General features: G+C 38.6%; 1 protein-coding gene across 1 annotated transcript; it reads right to left on the bottom strand.

Annotated features, from left to right (window-relative positions):
- LOC109834251 (probable 2-oxoglutarate-dependent dioxygenase At5g05600) lies at positions 4,250-8,603 on the bottom strand. Its single transcript, XM_020402228.1, has 3 exons — positions 8,105-8,603; positions 5,433-5,760; positions 4,250-4,704 (listed from the first exon to the last, which is right to left on the bottom strand). Exons 1-3 carry the CDS (start codon positions 8,545-8,547, stop codon positions 4,444-4,446), a joined length of 1,032 nt encoding a protein of 343 aa, XP_020257817.1. The 5' UTR covers positions 8,548-8,603; the 3' UTR covers positions 4,250-4,443.

Genomic DNA, 21,015 nt, shown 5'->3' with positions numbered 1-21,015 from the left:
GGGGAGTGGTCAGAACAACTAGGAAGAAGGTACTCAACATGACTAGAATTGTGCAAATTGATCCAAGAATCGGGAGTGGTCAGAACAACTAGGAAGAAGGTACTCAACATGACTAGAATTGTGCAAATTGATCCAAGAATTATTTACCAAAGCTCTATCCAATCTACTCCAAACCCTGAAATTAGAATCTTATTTGTTATTCCAAGTGTAATGGCAGCCTTCAGTCTTCAAATGTGATAGATGACACTTGTCAATAAATTCTCTAAAATCAGGAGTTTCAGCTTCAGTAACTGCAGCACCTCCTATTTTATCTTCTTGCCCGGTTATGGCATTGAAATCACCAGATAGAATCCATGGCTTGTTTACAACTGTTTGTTGTATTTGAAGAAGGTCTTGCCAAAGAGCTTTCCTAGTTGCTTGATGATTATGACCATATATAGAAGAAACTAAACATTCAACTCTACCATCTAAGGATTTAACAGAACAGGTAATATGCTAAGCAGAAAACTTGTCAATATGAACTTCTAAAATATTAGGATCCCATAGGATCATAATTCTGGCTTTGCTAGAGTTATCTGCATTTGAAAACCACTCCCAGTTACCTTGAATCTTCTTTGTTATATTTGGGATTTTGCTAGCCTTAACTTTTGTTTCAATAATAGCCATGAAAGAGATATGATGCCGTTGAATGTGGAGCTTTACCAAATGTTGCTTAGAGGACTTGTTTAGTCCTCTAATATTCCAAAAGGAGAGATTCATAATTTTAGAACACCCCCTCCATTCACATTTTGGGGGTTATCCTCCAGGTAGTTTAGATGATCAAAAGTGTTACCTATCTTGATTCCAGATTTATGCATATCTGCCCAACTTCTATTTACCTGGGAACTTTTGACTGAATTCCAAGACCTTTGTCTCTGACTTTGTACATGCACAGCCTGCACCAGATCCTGTGCATTATTCTCTCTAGGTGTTATTCCAGAAAATTGATCAAGAACATGCACAGAATCCAAATTATTGGGCCTCATACTATTCTGAACTATGCCTGACAATCCAGAATGTATTCTCTCAACTGAAGCCCCAGAAACCTGTTCAAGCACTTGTGCAACATGCACAGAGTCAATGTGATCTGCACCTGGAGATAGATTTTGAATTTGCACACCATTAACTGCTCCAGGAACATGCTTTCTATTCAAGACAGTTTGAAATCCCATATTTCCATGATCAGCAACAATATGGCCTCCACCTGAAGATAAACTTTGCTCCTGCACAGTATTGACTCCACCAGAGACATGTATTTCATTCAAGGCAGATTTATTCCCCAGATTATCAGGTACAGCTTGATTAACAGGTTTTGATTTTTGCACCCATCTTTTAGATAAGGGGTATCTCTTGCAGAAAACTGTATCATGCCCCACAAGTTTGCAACTATTGCACCATTTAGGCTTAAGTTCATAAATCACCTTTTGATCAAAAAATTTCCCATTTGGACCATGAATAGGAATTATATCAAGGAGAGGTGAAGGCATATGAACTTCAACTAACACCCTAGCATAAGCTAATCTTTGCTTGTTAGCAGTTAGCTTATCAGTGGTAATTGGCCTCCCAATATGACTAGCTATCTTACTTATAGCATTAGAGCTCCACAAGTTTAATCTGAGACCTGGCAGCTGAATCCACAGAGGGTAAACATTGTCATTTATCTTTTCTATATCTTCATCATTTGACCATACTTTCAATAGGAGGGGCCTAGAACCAAAGAACCATGGACCATTCACCAAGATATCCTCCATTTCCTCTTTACTCTTGAATTTAAACAAAAATAATCCTGGTTTGAGCAGACACACTTCAGGTACTGCCCAATGATCCCAGACTTTTTGAACATAAATTTCCATGGCCTTAAACTTAACATTTAAGCCTAAAACTTGGCCAATTAAAGAAAATTTCCAATTGGAAGTACCTTCATTCCATTCCTCTTCACTAAAAGCCACAAACTCTTTATTCTCAAGTGTTTTAAAGTTCAAGGTCATGCCACAACCTGATTTCCTATTGTCTGCAAAAAGGCTAGACCAAGATTTCTTATCTGTTCTATTCTGAACTGGCTCAGCAGGTTCCAGTGGGGACTTGATTATATTTTCAACACTATTCTTATCAAGATCTAAGGAAATAGATTCAAGAACTGAATTCAAATTCATAGCCTTAGCAGCAGAAGCATTAATCTTATTCGAATTTAAAGCATCAGTAGAAGAATCAAGAACAGATTTCTCTTTCTGCAAACTTTTTTGTGAATTATAAGATCTACTCGAAATCAGATCTGCTTGCTGACAAGAAGCATCAAAATCAACCTTATCAGCCCAAGAAATCTTACCAGATCCACTTGAACCAGATTTCAAGATTCCAGAATCATTGAGCAAATTATTTTGATCTCCATCGATCACATCTTTGCAAGAGGAACTCCTAGCTTGAAGGATTTGAGATCCAGATCCCTGAGAACTAACCTGAGGAACAAGAAAGCTATCCGATCTGAGAATATCACTCAGCGATTTCTTCTTCTTCTCTCCACGTGGTCCCGTTGATCCCATAGTCTCAAAACTCAAGGTTACATCATCATCATCAAAACTTGAAGCTGAAACTGAATCCTCCAAGGCTTGAGAAGCAGAAATTGAATCTCGTAGACCTATACTGAAGATTTTTTCCCCAGAATTTCTCTTCTTTTTCGTCATATTTACATGTGTTTGCCAGATGGTCTTTCACATCAACCTAGACATGTTTGTCATCTTCATCAAGCACTTTATGGTCTAAAACAATCTCATTGCGCTTGGTTACTCGATTTACCTCCATCATTCAGGGTGGTAGATTTATTCCTAGTTCTAATGATCCTGCTATGTTCACGCACACCTCTAGGACTATCCTTCTTCTATATGTGGATGACATGATTCTCACAGATCCCTCAAAATCTCATATACAGTAGGTCAAACAATATTTGAATCAACAATTTGAGATGAAGGATCTTGGACATTTTCGATACTTTTGGGGCTTGAGAATGATCACTCGCCCTAAGATATATTCTCTCACAAAAGCAATTCCTTATAGATATTTTAGATCACTCTAGGATGACAGATGCTCAAATTCCACCTACACCTCTTGAGCTTATTATTAAACTTCGTTCTACTGATAGTGAACCTTTATCTGATCCTTCCTACTACCATCAACTCGTAAGGAGTCTGATCTACCTCACCATTGGTCAACCTAATATTACCTATGCAATACATATCATCGGTTAGTCTGTTTCAGCTCCTCGCACAGATCACTATGCAGCTCTTCTTCGCATTCTTCGCTATCTTCGAGGGACTTTGAGTTGATCTCTGCTTTTCTCATCCTCCTCCCATTTTCAGTTGCGAGCTTATAATGATGCCGATTGGGCTAAAGATGTTAATGATCATCGCTCCACAACAGGCTATTATATATTTCTAGGAGATTCTTTAATTTTCTAGAAAGCAAAGAAGCCAAGCGTTGTTTCTCGCTCTAATTTTGAGGTAGAATTTCGGGCAATGGTGTCCACTACTGCCAAAATTGTTTAGCTTCCTTGGTTACTCGGTAGCATTGGAGTGTCTTCTACTGCTCCTACTCCTCTCTGGTGTTACGAAACTAGTGTTATTAAAATAGCCAATAATCCTGTATTTCATGAGCGCACCAAGCATATCGAGATTGACTATTATTTCACACGTCGCCACATTAGCAATGACAGTATTTCCTTACCTTACCTCAGCTGTCAGATGCAGTTGGTTGATTTCTTCACTAAATCTTAGACCCTCCAACGTCATCTCTTTTACATAAGAAAACTCTTGCGGGTTGATCCATCATGAGTTTGAAGGGGAGTGTTAAAGTATATGTTAGTAATAGTGTGTATTAAATCCTAGTTTAGTCCCACATCGACTATGTGTGGAGAAGTAGTCCTTTGTACATTTATATATTTGGCATGGAGCCTAATAGAAAGTGTGTGAGGTTTCCTCAATATTTTGAATTTAACAAATACAAAGTTGGAAAAAGAGAATGCTTACATATTTTTATAAGGTTTGTATATATTGCGAGCATATTTAAAAAGAAGATCATAAGGCAGATTTCTCCGCATTCTATCCTCCTCTTTTTAGTGAACTAAGCAAAAATTCGTTATAGCTCCTTTGACTTGCATCGTGGCATTTGTGTCTAGCTAGCAAAATGGTGGTACGTACATGCAACATTATTCAGCATATGCAACTGCTATATCCATCTGAGATTATAAAATATCTTCCGCATAGCTACTTGCTACATGTTTATTTTACACGGACGCTCACACAACCAATATCGATCAACACAATATCATAAGTCGATCAAACACTACAATATCATACGCTAATCACACTATACAACATTTCAATCATACAATACAATATGGTACCCATATTGTCACACTTTCTTTTTGAAATGATGAATCTGAGTATTTTCAACTCCCAGCTTCTTGAAGTTGCTGTTACTCCTTCCCATAAAGAACTCTCCCCAGTTGAACTCATCATACCTTGCAGGATTCTCCTCCGTGATCAGATCATCCAAAGGTTTTATGTTGGTGTAGTATGCAGGGTTGAAGAAGAACGGGATCGAGAATCTCTCCTTCTCTGAATTCACCGACACCCTGTGCTCTGGGCTCTCATACTTATCGTTGCTCCAGACCTACGACCATCCACTAGCTCAGAAAAGACTAATAGAACTCAAGACTACTATTTAATTATAGGGCTAATTGCTGATAGATCCCCCATACTATTTCCCAATTGCAGATAGATCCTTTATAGTTCTATCACTACTGCAGATAGACCGCCTGAGTGAAGTTTCTTTTTGCCTCTTTTACCATCTAAGGAAGAGGAATTTCTTTCTTTTGACTGATTGGCCTTATGGGGATAAAACAGTAAAAAAAAGTTTCACTCAGGGACCTATCTACATCAATAGAAGTATTTAGGGTCCATCCGCAATTGGATGAAAGTCTAGGAGGTCCATTTACAATTAATCCAAAAATATAATATGCAGTTTGTCAGCTCTTTTAGAGATAGGAGTGACAGATCCATCTCTTTTGATGAAACTCATCACATGTCAATTCTTAGTAGCTCATTCAACAAAATAAATTATAACTTCTTTTTGGTGCGAGGAACATTGGCTTAGTACTAGCCAACTAAGCCCCTGCAACTAGAGCCCCTCTTTTGCAGTCTATGCCCAGGTTGAATAGCAGAAGTGTTGTAATGCCTAATAATTAGAAATTGGAGATAGGCATGTCATAGACACGCATTGACCCTCGCCCTCAAAAGGCCAATGCCCCAAGCCCCAACCACTAGTCCACTTCAGGGGTAATAAATTGAAAAAAAAAATTAGTAACTTCATATTCATTATTTCCATATATTTGTATATACCTGAACCATATCGCCGATGTTGATGATGTATGAGTTTGGTATAGGTTTGACACGAACCCACTTTCCATCTGACTTCCTCTTAACATCAAGGCCCTCTACATCATCCTGTGCTAGGACCGTCAGGGCTCCTGCGTCCTTGTGACGGCCAACGCCCAAAGCGAGGTCAGGAGATGGGCATGGAGGATAGTGGTTGAGGCGGATGAAGCTGGTTGTGTCTTTGAAGAATTCATTAAATCGGTTGGGTGGGAGCTTTAAGGTCAGTGCGATGAGCTCGAGCAGTCTAAACGATAGGTCTTCCATGGCTTTTCGGTACTCTTTACAGGCTTCCCTGCAGAACGTTAGATTGTTAATCATTCATAAGTAATTAGTAGAAGAAACCATTGGAAAGAAGTTGTTTATCACTTACAATCATCTCCTATGAGAAAAACTATACATTGGGTCAACGCAACACTGAAAGATTTGGAGATAGGGCACTGATCCAAGGATTTTCTATCCATGAACCACCAGTTGCATGTCTAATGGACAATATCCATTCCATAGTTTTCCTCAGGATAGGGGTATATTTTCTACAGGTCACTTGTCGACCAGCGGATGGCTGGTGCAGCAAGAACCCCTCGCTCACTGTATTGATCACCGGCTTCTAGTATTTTAAATTTGATCTAAGTGCACATAGTATTTTGGTACACCAACTACCCAATGATACTATTATGAAAAGTTTGATTACTGATATAAGAACGTCCAGAATTAATAAGGGTAACTATAAAGAAGGAAAATAAAGTAGAACCCTCTTAATTGTGACAATGGAATAGGTATATATGATCTTTTTTAATCAGAGTTTTTGGACATTATAGCAAAAGGAAAACAAATTGACAGTATTGTTTGTGAACCGGAGTAGTCATAGAACATAGGAATTTTACCCGGGTTGAAAATAAAAATTTGTGTCTAGCTTTTTGCTATGATAATAGACGGCGTCTTTATTAGGGGTGGCAAACAGGTCGACCCGGCCCGATCCGACCCATATAAAATTTGACCCGACCCGTTTAATAAATGGGTCAATGCGATCCAACCCGTTTATTAAACGGGTTACCCGACCCGACCCATATAACCCAAATGGTAGAGAATACTAAACATGTAGTGTGGTTGTAGTAGAAACTTGCATATTCTATTGTACTCTTTTAAGTGACTTATGCACACAGAAACCAGGTTACTATTTCTGACATGTTTATGTTCACTGCAAATTTCTGACCTATGCACATTTGGAGATAAACAAAATAATAAACAAACCATCATCAAAAAATGAAACAGAAACAAAACCAGGCATAGATATTGTACTCTTTTAAGTGAAATTCTTTCAAAATATTGAATGGCTACAATGTCATTCTACATACATACGCATCAAAAAAAATTTGTGTCTAGCTTTTTGCTATGATAATAGACGGCGTCTTTAACTCTTTATGGATTCAACTTTCCGTTTACTTTTACTAAGCTTTGTGTTGTGACCGGATGGATTGGTTTATGAAGAAGAAGGTCAACATCAGCGATGCAAAAGGACATGGATAATTGCTCCATATCTATATCTGATAAGATACAAATACATATTCGGATACTGATACAAATATCTTTTTTAATTTTTGACAGGACACGGATAAATATAGATATCAGTAAAATATAATTGGGTCCGTATCCAAATATATGGAAGATATGTATCAATCACAAAATTGAATAACAACATTAGATTGATGAGTTTCGGCCTAATTTTGGATTTAGAAGTCTAACCTTGATTAACATTTCAGATATTAGATATCTCAAACATAGTAATTAAATTGACCCTCATTACACCTTGCATTATGTGACCTCTATATTTCTCCAACCTTTGTTTTTTCCCCTCCTATCCAGCTTGTATATTTTTTTAATTGGTATCTGTTGTGTACACGTTTCCCCTTAATCAATAATTTTTCACATTTGATTATCCATATCCATGATTTATAAAGGGATATGGATATGACAAGCAACATTTCCAATTGGTATTGGATTCATCTACATCTGACTCGTTATGCTATTCACTCGAAAAAGAGGGAAAAGATGGTCTAAAGAACCCTAAGTTTTATCCCTACGAAGCCCCCCACTTTTTTTTTCACAACGAAGCCCTTGAATTTTATCCCTCAGTCCACAACTGTACGTCATCTTCTAAGAAGTACTTAACTGTCATTTAATTTCTGACAACAAAACCACGCATTAAGAGGCTGTTTGGTTCCCCTTTTTTGGAAGGGAAAAGGAGGGGGGAAGCTGCCAAAATGTTAGCTTTTTGGCAGTTTTCTCTAAAATCGCCTCTACAAGAGACGATTTTGAGGAAGCCAATTTTGGGGGAAAGCTGACATTTTTGACAGTTTTCCTCCCTTTTACTGATCCAAAAAACCGCTCCAAACAGCCCTAAGTTAACATGAACAGCTAAGGACCTATTAGAGGAGGGGGAAAATATAGGGGCTCTTTATTAAAAAGAAGAAAGAAAAAAAAAGACAGTATGGAACACCATTAATTAGAAGAATTTGGTAAAATTAACGTAAGGGGTTTAAATACTATATTTTGAATAAAAGCAAGATGGGTCTCCTCCTCAGGAAATGAGTGCCGCTTGAGACTGTGTTCTCTTTCGATGGTAACAGAGTGCTTTTTACCTCATCCCCGGAGGATGCTCCGGCCACTGGTTCCTGACCTCCCGCCACCTGACCCTGCCATCCTCCTCCGTGACCGGGATATGGAAGGTCTCTTTCACCGTGAAATCGAACACCTCCTTCCAATCCCTCACCTCCTGCGTACGCTCCGTGTCGTAGTATCCGACCGGGTTCTCTTCGTCCCTCTGGACCCTTTTCTTCTCCTCGAGGGGAAGAGAGAAGAACTCCTTCGCCATCGACTGAACTCCCTCGAGGAGCTCCAACGGGACGCCGTGGCTGACGACTTGGAAGAACCCCCAGTCCCTGCATGCTGCCTCGATGTCCGCGATGAGGGTCGGTGGAGGAGAGGAGAGGTCGACGAGGGGGATGGCTCCGGCGTCGGAGATGGTGGGCTCCGGACGGTGCTCTGCTTCTTGGACGAAGGAGGGTTCGAGTTGTAGGCCCATCTCTTCCTTCTTCCTTTCTTTTCTTTTTTTTCTTTCTGTGTGCTTGTGTTGTGCCTTCTCGTAATATATATAAGGGGCACTTCGATCTTATGGTGAATTGAGTGCAATGGATCTGGACATGTTTCTAGAAGTCTGAAATTTTGGAAGGTGATCGACGACAAAGGTTGATACAAGGTTACACGTGTTAATTTGTCTCGTCGTCGCGAGTGGGGTTGCTGTTGCCTGTTGGTGCTTTCGTGCAGGTCACTGTGTTGCTACTGTAACTAGTTCAATTAAAAAAAAAAAGGGAAAAATGCTTCCAGAGCCAAAGGCTAAGGAAACGTGCTTCCCATCCTCAAGACTTTGTCAACGAGTATTTTACCCCCAAAATAAAGATTCTGTTCTCTGAGCCCCCAAAACACAAAACCCAAGACATTAAAATATGTGAAGACCATAATACACTTATCTCTCTCTTTCTTTTTTTATTAAAATATGATGAGCATTATTTTATTATTTTTGTTTTCTCTCTCTCTTTATCATGTTAAAATATGATGAGGATTATTTTATTATTTTTGTTTTCTCTCTCTCTTTATCATGATGTACTAAGATAGTAGTTAAAATGATTGATGATGATTATTTTATTATTTTCGTTTTTTATTATTTTGGTTGTTTGTATTGGGAGATTGTTAAAGTTACGGGTTAATTGTTAAGGTTACGAATTAATTGTTAATGTTACGGGTCAAGTGTTAAGGTTATGAATCATCTCTCTCTCTCTCTCTCTCTCTCTCTCTCTCTCTCTCTCTCTCTATCATGATGTTTCTTTGATGATATTGAAATGATTAAAGAGAATTATTATTTTATTATTTTTGTTTTTTATTCTTTTTGTATTTTTAGAATATTCGTTGTTAAGGATAATGGTTGGTTGTAAAGGTTATGCATTGATTGTTAATGTTACGGATTGGTTGTTAAGGTTACGGGTTTATTGTTAAGGTTATGGGTTTGTTGTGTAGGTTACGGATTTGTTGTTAAGGTTATAGGTTTGTTGTAAAGGTTATGCATTGATTGTTAAGGTTACGGGTTGGTTGTTAAGGTTACGGGTTTAATCATTTCAACATCATGATAGAGAGAGAGAGAGAGAGAGAGAGAGAGAGAGGATTCATAACCTTAACAATTGACCCGTAACATTAAGAATTAATTCGTAACCTTAACAATTAATCCGTAACTTTAACAATCTCCCAATACAAACAACCAAAATAATAAAAAACGAAAATAATAAAATAATCATCATCAATCATTTCAACTATCATCTTAGTACATCATGATAAAGAGAGAAAAAAATAAACATAATAAAATAATCCTCATCATATTTTAATAAAAAAAAGGAGAGAGAGAGGATTCATAACCTTAACAATTGACCCGTATCATTAATAATTAATTCATAACCTTAACAATTAACCCGTAACTTTAATAATTTCCCAATACAAACAACCTAAATAATAAAAAATGAAAATAATAAAATAATTCTCATCAATCATTTCAACTATCATCTCAATACTTCATGATAAAGAAAGAGAGAAAACGAAAATAATAAAATAATCCTCATCATATTTTAATAAAAAAAGAAAGAGAGAGAGAGAAGGGTATTATGGTCTTCACATATTTTAATGTCTTGGGTTTTGTATTTTGGGGGTTCAGAGAACAGAATATTTATTTTTAGGGGTAAAACACCCGTTGACAAAGTCTTGGGGGTGGGAAGCACGTTTCCTTAGCTTTTGGGCGCTGGAAGCATTTTTCCCTAAAAAAATACTAGGAGTGATGCCCGTCTCCGTCTTACTTGATTTGTCTCTGCTTTGCTCTCCAATAATGAGACGTTACTATCTTTAATATAAGGGAAAATTACTTACAGCCCCCAAAAGCCAAGGAAATGTGTTTTCCATCCTTAAGACTTTGTCAACGGGTGTTTTATCCTTAAAAATAAAGATTCTGTTCTCTGAGCCCCCAAAACACAAAATCCAAGAGATTAAAATATGTGAAGACCATAATACCCTTCTCTCTCTTTCTTTTTTTATTAAAATACGATGAGGATTATTTTATTATTTTTGTTTTCTCTCTCTCTTTATCATGATGTACTGAGATGGTAGTTGAAATGATTGATGAGGATTATTTTATTATTTTTGTTGTTTGTATTGGGAGATTATTAAAGTTACGGGTTAATTGTTAAAGTTACGTGTTAATTGTTAATGTTACAGATCAATTGTTAAGGTTATGAATCCTCTCTCTCTCTCTCTCTATATATATATATATAATATTCGTTGTTAAGGATAATGGTTGGTTGTAAAGGTTATGCATTGATTGTTAAGGTTACGGGTTGGTTGGTAAGGTTACGGGTTTGTTGTTAAGGTTATGGGTTTGTTGTATAGGTTACGGATTTGTTGTTAAGGTTACGGGTTTAATTGTTAAGCTTACGGGTTTAATTATTAAGGTTACGTGTTTAATTGTTAAGGTAACGGTTTAATTGTTAATGTTACGGTTTAATTGTTAAGGTTACGTGTTTAATTATTAAGGTTACGGGTTTAATTGTTACGGTTACGGGTTTAATTGTTAAGGTTACGTGTTTAATTGTTAAGGTTACGGGTTTAATTGTTAAGGTTTCGGTTTAATTGTTAAGGTTACGGTTTAATTGTTAAGGTTATGGGTTTAATTGTTAAGGTTACGGGTTTAATTGTTAAGGTTACGGGTTTAATTGTTAAGCTTACGGTTTAATTGTTAATGTTACGGGTTAATTGTTAAGGTTACGAATTTAATTATTAAGGTTACGGGTTTAATTGTTAAGGTTACGGGTTAATTGTTAAGGTAACAGGTTTAATTGTTAAGGTTACGGGTCAATTGTTAAGGTTACGAGTTTAATTGTTAAGGTTACGGATTTAATTGTTACGATTACGGGTTTAATTGTTAAGGTTACGGGTCAATTGTTAAGATTACGGTTTAATTGTTAAGGTAATTAAACCGTAACCTTAACAATTAAACCGTAACCTTAACAATTAAACCCGTAACCTTAACAATTAAAGTAACCTTAACAATTAAACCCGTAACCTTAACAATTAAAACCGTAACCTTAACAATTAAACCCGTAACCGTAACAATTAAACTCGTAACCTTAATAATTAAACTCGTAACCTTAACATTTAAACTCGTAACCTTAACAATTAAACCCGTAACCTTAACAATTAAACCGTAACCTTAACAATTAAACCGTAACCGTAACAATTAAACACGTAACCTTAACAATTAAACACGTAACCTTAACAATTAAACTTATATTATTAACAATTAAACTCGTAACCTTAACAACAAATCCGTAACCTACACAACAAACTCATAACCTTAACAACAAACCCGTAACCTTAACAACCAACCCGTAACCTTAACAATCAATGCATAACGTTTACAACCAACTATTATCCTTAACAACGAATATTCTAAAAATACGAAAAGAATAAAAAACGAAAATAATAAAATAATAATCCTCTTTAATCATTTCAATATCATCAAAGTAACATCATGATAAAGAGAGAGGGGGGATTCATAACCTTAATAATTGATCCGTAACCTTAACAATTAACCTGTAACTTTTAACAATCTCCCAATACAAACAACGAAAATAATAAAAAACGAAAATAATAAAATAATCCTCATCAATCATTTCAACTATCATCTCAGTACATCATGATAAAGAGAGAGAGAAAACGAAAATAATAAAATAATCCTCATCATATTTTAATAAAAAAAGAAAGAGAGAGAGAAGGGTATTATGGTCTTCACATATTTTAATCTCTTGGATTTTGTGTTTTGGGGGCTCAGAGAACAGAATCTTTATTTTTGGAGATAAAACACCCGTTGACAAAGTCTTAGGGATGGAAAACACGTTTCCTTAGCTTTTGGGGGCTGTAAGCATTTTTTTTCCCCTTAATATAATCCTCCTTACGTCGAGTGCGAGTAAAAATGAACGGCAGGCGTTAAAATTGTGAATGAATCACAACCGTTTAACCAACAAAATATGATTGTGATGAAAAATAGTTTTATGTGTACATTAATTATAGCTTGGAAGCAAAGAGTATCGGAATGTGTCTCCACCAGCCAGTTTTTTTAGTCCCGTAGGTGCACCTAACACTGTGTTAGGTAAAGGGTTGCTTTCCATTTGATTAGTAAGCAGCATTGATAGCTAGTGGTTTTCAGTGGGGGGGAAATAAACAATAAAAATAAAGAAATAACACTGTGCCTTTGAAGAGACAACAATTGATCTAGAATCACAAAGAAAACATACCTGTCCTCCACTAAGTCATGATGCTAAGCATGACTTTATTTAACGTTACATGACAGTTGCGCGCGATGTCAGTATTGCTAGGACGAACATTGCCTGTTGTTAGGGACAGGCTAAAGCGGGTTCATAGAAGGATACTTGGGTCTCAAAAATTATAATAAATCAAAAATTATAATAAACTAAAGATTACCACTTTTGAGATTACAATGAAACAAGGAAATTTTTATGGCATGGTTCTTTTCTGTGTGTCGAGGAAACGTTGATCTTATACTCCGTTGATGGTCTGAACAACTGATGATGCGTCTTCCTGTTAATTTTTGAAGGCTTGTTGAAGCTTTTTGGCCAAATCCAAACTCTCTGAAGATGATCAAGCTTAGGGTTTAAGACAATTAAGAGTGCTAGATGCCCAAATTGAGTAATCTCCCCTCCTCTTGTAGGCTGAGAGAGAGAGAGAGAGTGATGGAGAGGTTGGGGGACGATTAATTATAGATTAGTTGTAGGGAGTGAGTTGTTTCCTTCAAAATAGCTCTTGATACGGTTATGGGCGAAGTCCGCCTATAACGAATGTGGGCGAACGTGGGTGACGTGTCCCACATGGACTCATTTATGTGAAGCTCGCATAAGGCTTGAGCGAGCTTCGCTACGGCTTGAGGTGCAAGCTTCACTTGAGTGAGGTTCACTACTATTGGGGTGAGCTTCGCCATGAGCTTATATCTGGGCCCGTCTGAAGTGTTTATCCTACGATACGTTCACTTCTTGTATTCATTTTAGGCTCAATATCATATTAAAATGTACTTAGCATTGGTCCAGAAGAGAGGCTGTATATTTTGACAATCTACAAAATTCCCCCCTCCCAAAGTATTTGAGATCTTGCATTTGACTTGTAACAGTGATCAAAATATTTTGGGTAATAGCGAGAGATGTACTGTTGAACTTAGCTTCAGTTGTTGTGCTCAGGCTGGATATTGTAGACATTCAAAATGTATTTTCACTTAGGACAGTGATCACCTATGGATCCAAGAAGTGAATGCTTATGGGCTAAACACTTAGAATAGGCCCAAAGTCAAGCCCATAATAAGTTGCAGCGAATGTCCCCTAATGACTGAAGCGAGCCTCACCAAGCAGCCCACAACAACTTATTTTGACCAAGTCAGACACGAGTCGATCCCCGCAACACGTTTCGGATTAAGTCGAAAGGCGTTATCAGTTGATCAAATCACAAGTCGAAGTCTGTGTTAAATTCAAGCTCATAGGCGAATTTTGCCAACTAATGAAGTCCACCCATGTGGACCATGTCATCCACTTCTGAAGAAGGCGCGCCCACGTTCGAAGCGACCTTCGCCCACGTCTTCAGCGAACTTCAACAAGTCTACGAAGTCCGCTAATTAACCGTTTCAAAGCTATTTTTGGGGGATAACCTCACATCACTAGTTCATACTTTAATGGCTACTTAATCTATAATTAAGGGGACCATTAACTCTCTCTTTTAGCCTATAAAAGGAGAGGAGATCATTCATTTTTAAAGGGATGAGATAGCATGCATCGCTCTTGTGAGCTTATTGGGAGACATTGCTAAGAGAAGACTGAGCTAGTTTCTAAGTAATTTAATTCTCATCGACAGCAAAAGGACCATTGTCTTGATCGGTGCGTCAACAGAGTGCAAGTTCGATGCTCCATCGGCAGATGGAAAATAACCCCAGGAAAAAACATAAAATTTCCTTCATTTCATTATAATCTTTGTATTGTAATCTGAGTTAACTATAATTCAAAAGACTTGAAACGGGATGATGACTCTGCTGGGGACTTCCTTCTCCTCTGACGAGAAGATTGTGTTGTACACCGATACTAAGACCCTCGAGTCTTTTGTTAAAACACTGGTCATTGAATTTGACCAAGGAAAATTCGAGGAATCTATGTTCAGTACTAAATCTCTGCAACGGCGACTGTAGGATATTATCGTAAAATTTGCCACAGTGTGAATCTCATGTCTAAAATGGCTCCCGCATGTTAAAAGGCCACCTTCACCAAAGATAGTTTGAGCTTAGCTGGAAGCCAAACAAACTTCGGTAAGAGCGAAGGAATTTTGACTCTCACCTCAAGCGAAGATCAAGATGTTATGACATCTAATCTCAGACTTTAGCTCTTAACTCCTTTAGGAGTTCGATTTAAAGCATCTCACGACACTCGCTATGCTTCCCCGATAGAAGCAAAGAACGGGGATAATTCTTCATCTAAATTCCTCAAGGGAATAATATCGCCATTGATGATTTCACCAGACAAACATCTAGCCAATGTCGTCGTAAGCGACGTTCGCACTCTAAAGCTATGACCAGTGAAGTTGGCACTGACATTGATTTAAGATAATTCATAACTCTGCAGAGAGCTCACTAATGTCAGTATTGTGCAACCCTCAGAGAAGTACTCTCGACAGTTCAAAAGAGTTACCAATGTAAAGAATCAATCTTCAACCATCTCAGTCATGTTCCTGAGGCTTCAGAAGTTAAGACTATGCGCTCGAAGAGGCAAAATGCAAGTGCTCGCCTGATCCGATATACTTTCCTGGCATTGGTTCTATACTCATATTATAATGGTAATATAAATAAAAATTTAAAATGTATATTTATTTTTGTACCAGATAGTCAACTTTTTCGATCTAATATACTATTATTGTTAAAAAAATGTGAGAAAATGTTCAATATAATATGTATATTTTGTGGTAAGGGTATTGGCGAGCAAAGCGGCACGGGAAATAGGGCTCCATGTGGCAGGTTGAGCCCGTTTAATAAACGTGGTAGTCCGGCCGAATGTTAACAAGCCAACAGAAGCTACCCAAAGATAATGCACTATAATTGTCTTCCGTTGGCATGTCTTTGAAAGCATCGCCATATCCTCTGTCTGTGAAATAGGGGAACACCGAAAGAAGTCGTAATTACTGAAGAAGGAGAGAGCCTTCCTCAACTCCACTATGTAGCTGTACTTCCAAGAACACTTATCCAAGCATTGAAGGAAGGGAAGCATTTTCCCTTCCCGGCGCGCTGTCGGTGCACTCATCATGCAAGGGCAGTGCAGCATGTATCACTCCATCAAATAGGTATACGGGAGGCTAATGCACGAATTTGGAGTCTTGGCAATGTAGGCATAAAAAATTGCCTATTCATTGCAAAGAAGCTCAAAACTGACGAAAACGTTGATATCTCTCAAACGGGAGAGAATTTGGCAAAGCAGACGATAGAAAACCAAACTTTGGTAGGTTTGGTTGGCCCCGTCTCGTCGAGATAGGTAATTTTTAAATATAATTTGTCCAATTCTGAGCTACGGTTTGAAAGTTATGACCCGTTCTTTGCAACATGTTCTGAAGTCCGCCATAACTGATCAAACATCACCTGAACTATTGGACCAAGCCTATAGGTTCCCAAAACATAGCTCGAGATGAAGATAAGGCGATGAACATCATCATTCAATTCAAAGAAGCTCATCCGATGCCAAAAGGAAGCAAAGGAACATGTGAAGGAACACGCACAATAACGAATCAGTGAAACAAAGAAGCACGAAAATCGAAAAAATAACAGAACAATGCAAGCGCCAACGTGTCTCACCTGCGAGACACCTCAATGTGTCTCATGGGTAAGACACATCAATGTGTCTCGCAGGTGAGACACAATGATGTGTCTCGCACACACATCAGTGCCTCTCCCGAGCAGCCTCCCGACGACGCATTTTTCGATAGAGTTCTCATGATTCGTTCATTCCAGTGGTCTCCTAACTACCTTGAGGTTATCTTTAAATGTGGTAAAGCTATTATTAACTAAAGATAAGGCCAAATCATGGATTCTTATCCGCGAACATGGTGTTCAAGCCCTATAAATACCCCCCTTCGTGTATTCATGAAGGGTACTGACGTTGACTAACGAACGTGTGAGAGAACCCATGTTTTCTAGAGCAAAGCCATGATTTACAAAGAGAGAGGTGGGGTCTTGGCAATTTTCTGAACATAAAGGGAGAATTTTAAGAGATCTACAGTCTTTTCACCCATTCCCTTGAGATCAGACATTGTTTTGATCTTGAGAAGAGTAGTAATCTCACTTTGTTGAGGTTATTCACTTATGTTCTAAGTTTCCTCAATTGAAACAAAGGACACCAAACCTTCTTTCAGATTAACCCAGATTTTTTGTTCGGTGGTCCACGGATCAAAGCGTCCTCGGCACAGGCAAAGATCTCACACAAGCAGCAGATTGATAAACGATCTCTGCGTGTGTTTCTAGGAGATCTCATTTGTTTATTTTTATTGTAACGAGAGATCTTATAAAAAGATTAACTCTCTTGAATTTGTAATTGATAAACAATTGTAATGGATTCAGCAATGAAAATGATTTCTGATGCAAACAGGCAACTTCTTCGCCTTCTCTCTCCTCAACATACACCACCTTGTAGAGCTGCGCTGTCAAAATACGCAATCCACTCTGAATGCATGCTATCATAGCAGGAAGAAGCGCATAACATCGTACGTGATCCAAACGGACCACAGGATAGACCACCTCGACTTGGATCGCTTCAAAAAAATGTGTGGGGATCACACAACGTTTTAACCACAACATCAGATACCCGATGAGCAGAGCCTTGTTAGAAATGGGAATCTTGGCTTGGTGATGGAAGGATTGGAAAGTCGTTCCCGCCTTAAACCCTCCTTCATCAGAGTTGAGGGTGTCCAAGACTAACCTGTAGTCGAAAATCTGCTACGCCACCACTGTCTCATCACAAGCGTCCAGGGGAAAAATGGGCCTAGTCTTGTCATCAATGTTCTGGAACAAATAATCTGCCTAATTCTTGTGGCTGATGCCTTGGCTCCTCTTCTTCTTGCCTCGATGATCTACTACCCCAACAATGTGCAGATAGATGTGATAATGGCACAGCAGCTCCTAGAGAGTTTCTATTATTTGGGGAAATTTGTTTGAAAGATACTCAATCTCCATCGGCCCGGGGATATACTCTTCATAAGGAAGTTCCCCCATCGACAATCCTGAGACATTGTACATCTCATGCAATGCGATGCCTAATTCTCTATTTGGAGTGAAGAAGGTGCCGATCTCGGGGCAATAAAGTTCCAAGATGCTCTAAAACTGTGTCGTATTGATCTTAAAGCCAAACTGCGTGACCCTAATAGCAGTGTACAACTATGTGCCTTGCATGTCTGTGTTCTCCTCCAAAATGAACTCGATAATACGGGACCACTAGAGTGTTGTACCCAAGGCAGAGTGAACCCACCCAAGGGCTCAGAAGTCCTTCGGCAAAAATTAGTCCCCGGTGTTGAAGAAGTTGTGGCGGAAAGTCTCAGCCACCGCCGCTATCTCCCCTATGGTCTAAAACTGTGTCGTATTGATCTTAAAGCCAAACTGCGTGACCCTAATAGCAGTGTACAACTATGTGCCTTGCATGTCTGTGTTCTCCTCCAAAATGAACTCGATAATACGGGACCACTAGAGTGTTGTACCCAAGGCAGAGTGAACCCACCCAAGGGCTCAGAAGTCCTTCGGCAAAAATTAGTCCCCGGTGTTGAAGAAGTTGTGGCGGAAAGTCTCAGTTACCGCCGCTATCTCCCCTATGGTCAAATCATTCTGCAACAAGCCAGGATGCAAAGTTATGACGCATTTTCCCGAACTATCTATACCAAAACCAGCCTTTGAGCCCGTGAAGAGGCCGCAGATAACTCCATCTTGAGTGGGAGTTAGGTCCTAATCCATCACTCTTGGAACAGAGAGCGACCACAACTCTACAATAGAAAACCCCCTTGGCATGGCGGGGGTGAAGTAGTGGACGTTATCGATAACATGAAGCCATCTGCTTTCACCAAGGTATAAACTGGTCGGATCAGTCTTCACATCACCAAAAAGGAAGCAAGACTTCTTTATCTCCCTACGCTTGGAATCGGTTATAACATCATCTGTGATAAGCTTCCCAAACGTGAGATAATGCCCCTCGGAGATTCTTTGTTCACGCTCTGTAGAACTATCAGGGGAGAAAACTGGTACATGTTCACGAATAGGGAACCTGGCTAGAGCAGAGAACCCTACCCTACTGGCATGGCCGATGGCACTCACCATTGGGATAGCAGCTCCAGAATAAACCACTGCAAAACAAAGATGCGAGAGAAATTAAAAATCTTTGATGAAGTGGAAATTTTCACCAACTCCTAAAAATAGGCGGACTAAGCCATGTAGATGAACTCGACCATGCAGGCGAAATCCTCTAAGCTTGTTCACTAAATAAGTACACCTGACTGAACGAACTTTGCCAGAACAGACGAAGTTTGCCATATAATGAAGTTCGTCCAAACAAATGAACTTTGCCAGACAGCGAAGTTCACCTGAACAAATGAACTTCGCTAGACAATGAAGTTCGCCCGAACAGATGAACTTCGTCAGATAATGAAGTTCGCCAGAACAAGCAAACTTTGCCAGAAGAATGAACTTCACTTGTTCATCTTCTTCAAGCCTTCACGTTTTGTACTTGTGAAAGAACGTAAAAAGACAAAGTCTTTGAAGTTTACCTAAGGAGGGCGGAGCGACATGAGGTGCGGCGGAAGCCGAGGCCTTCCCTTTCCCTTTTGTGACAGTAGTTGTGGTCTTTGGTGCCATGGAAAAAAATCATAACAAAGAAAGAATTCGTTTGAAAGTTTTTGAAAACTCTGGCGAAGAAATTGAAGTGTGTAGTAGCTTCTTCGTGAGGAAGAAGAAGCCTATATATAGGCAAAGAAAAAATCGACGGTTCAGATTTATTCTTCCAATCAACACGACGGTTCAGATTGAGCAGAAAAGGTTCCATATAACCCAATTTAGGTCTAAAAACTTTAAAGAGAGTTTTGTAGGTAAATAAAATTACCTCTATTCCAAACAAAGGAAACTCAAAAGTTTGCATGAACATTGAGGTTCGTATGAACAGAGTCAAGTTCGCCTGAATGCTTAACTCTGCCAGAACATTCAAGTTCGCATGAATGCTTGACTCTACTTGAACATTCAAGTTTGCATGAAGAAATTCAAGTTCGCCTGAATGCTTGACTCTGCCTAAACATTCAAGTTCACATGAACAACGTCAAGTTTGCCTGAATTCTTGACTCCACCTGAACATTCAAGTTTGCATAAACAAATTCAATCTGATTTGTATTGATTGAATTGTGTATTACAAATTAGAAATATATTTTACACAGAAGAAGAGAGAATTAATTAGATCTCTCTTTGTTTAACGTGGGATCTTTTGGGGTGAAAGGATGCTTCCCTTTATGCTTGAGTCGAATTTGCTTCCCATTGACGATTCGAACAAGGTTGTGAACAAACTTCCTCACGTGGTAGAAGTTTTTTCAGAGTTCAAGTACTCGAGCTAAGATGTTTTAAGGCTAGCAAATGCTTGATTGCTTATAAGCTGAGCACACCAAAATCTCCAAAGTTCGGTCCCTTTTTGGTAGCCATTAGTGGCTATTTATAGAGAAGAATGGCATGTAACTACCTCCTAGGAATGTGGGAAGTGGGTACAACCACTTCCACGTTTTAAGCTTTAGTAGTTGACTTGGTCAAGCGGTGCAGGTGGACTTAACATTCAGGCGAGCTTGAACGTTCGGGCGAGTTAGAACGTGCAGGCGAACCTCGTAGGTGAAGTTAAGTGTTCAGATGAACTTAACTTCGTTCAGACGAAACTCAGTGTTCATGCGAAATTAATTCTGCAAGGTTGACTCAGGCAAAGTCACGTTATCAGGCAAACTTGGCTTTTCCCGCAGAGTCATGTGTTCATGCAAAGTTGAATGTTTTGGCGGAGTCAAACAATCAGGCGAACTTGACTCTATTCATGCAAACCTCAATGTTCAGGTGAACTTTTGAGTTTCCTTTGTAAGAATAAACGCAATTTTATTTGCCTATTGGACCATAATAGGAGGGGCTGGGCCACATGGATTTTTTAAAAATAGGGCCTTGACACAAATTTTCTAAAAAATCTTTCCATTATACTTCACTCTCTATTCATGCAAACCTCAATGTTCAGGTGAACTTTTGAGTTTCCTTTGTAAGAATAAACGCAATTTTATTTGCCTATTGGACCATAATAGGAGGGGCTGGGCCACATGGATTTTTTAAAAATAGGGCCTTGACACAAATTTTCTAAAAAATCTTTCCATTATACTTCAC

Source organism: Asparagus officinalis, chromosome 3 (assembly GCF_001876935.1).
Source record: "Asparagus officinalis chromosome 3, Aspof.V1, whole genome shotgun sequence".
In the NCBI taxonomy this organism is placed as follows: Eukaryota; Viridiplantae; Streptophyta; class Magnoliopsida; order Asparagales; family Asparagaceae; genus Asparagus; species Asparagus officinalis.
The sequence above is the reverse complement of the archived record's forward strand: the minus strand, read 5'-3'. Positions and strand labels throughout refer to the sequence as shown.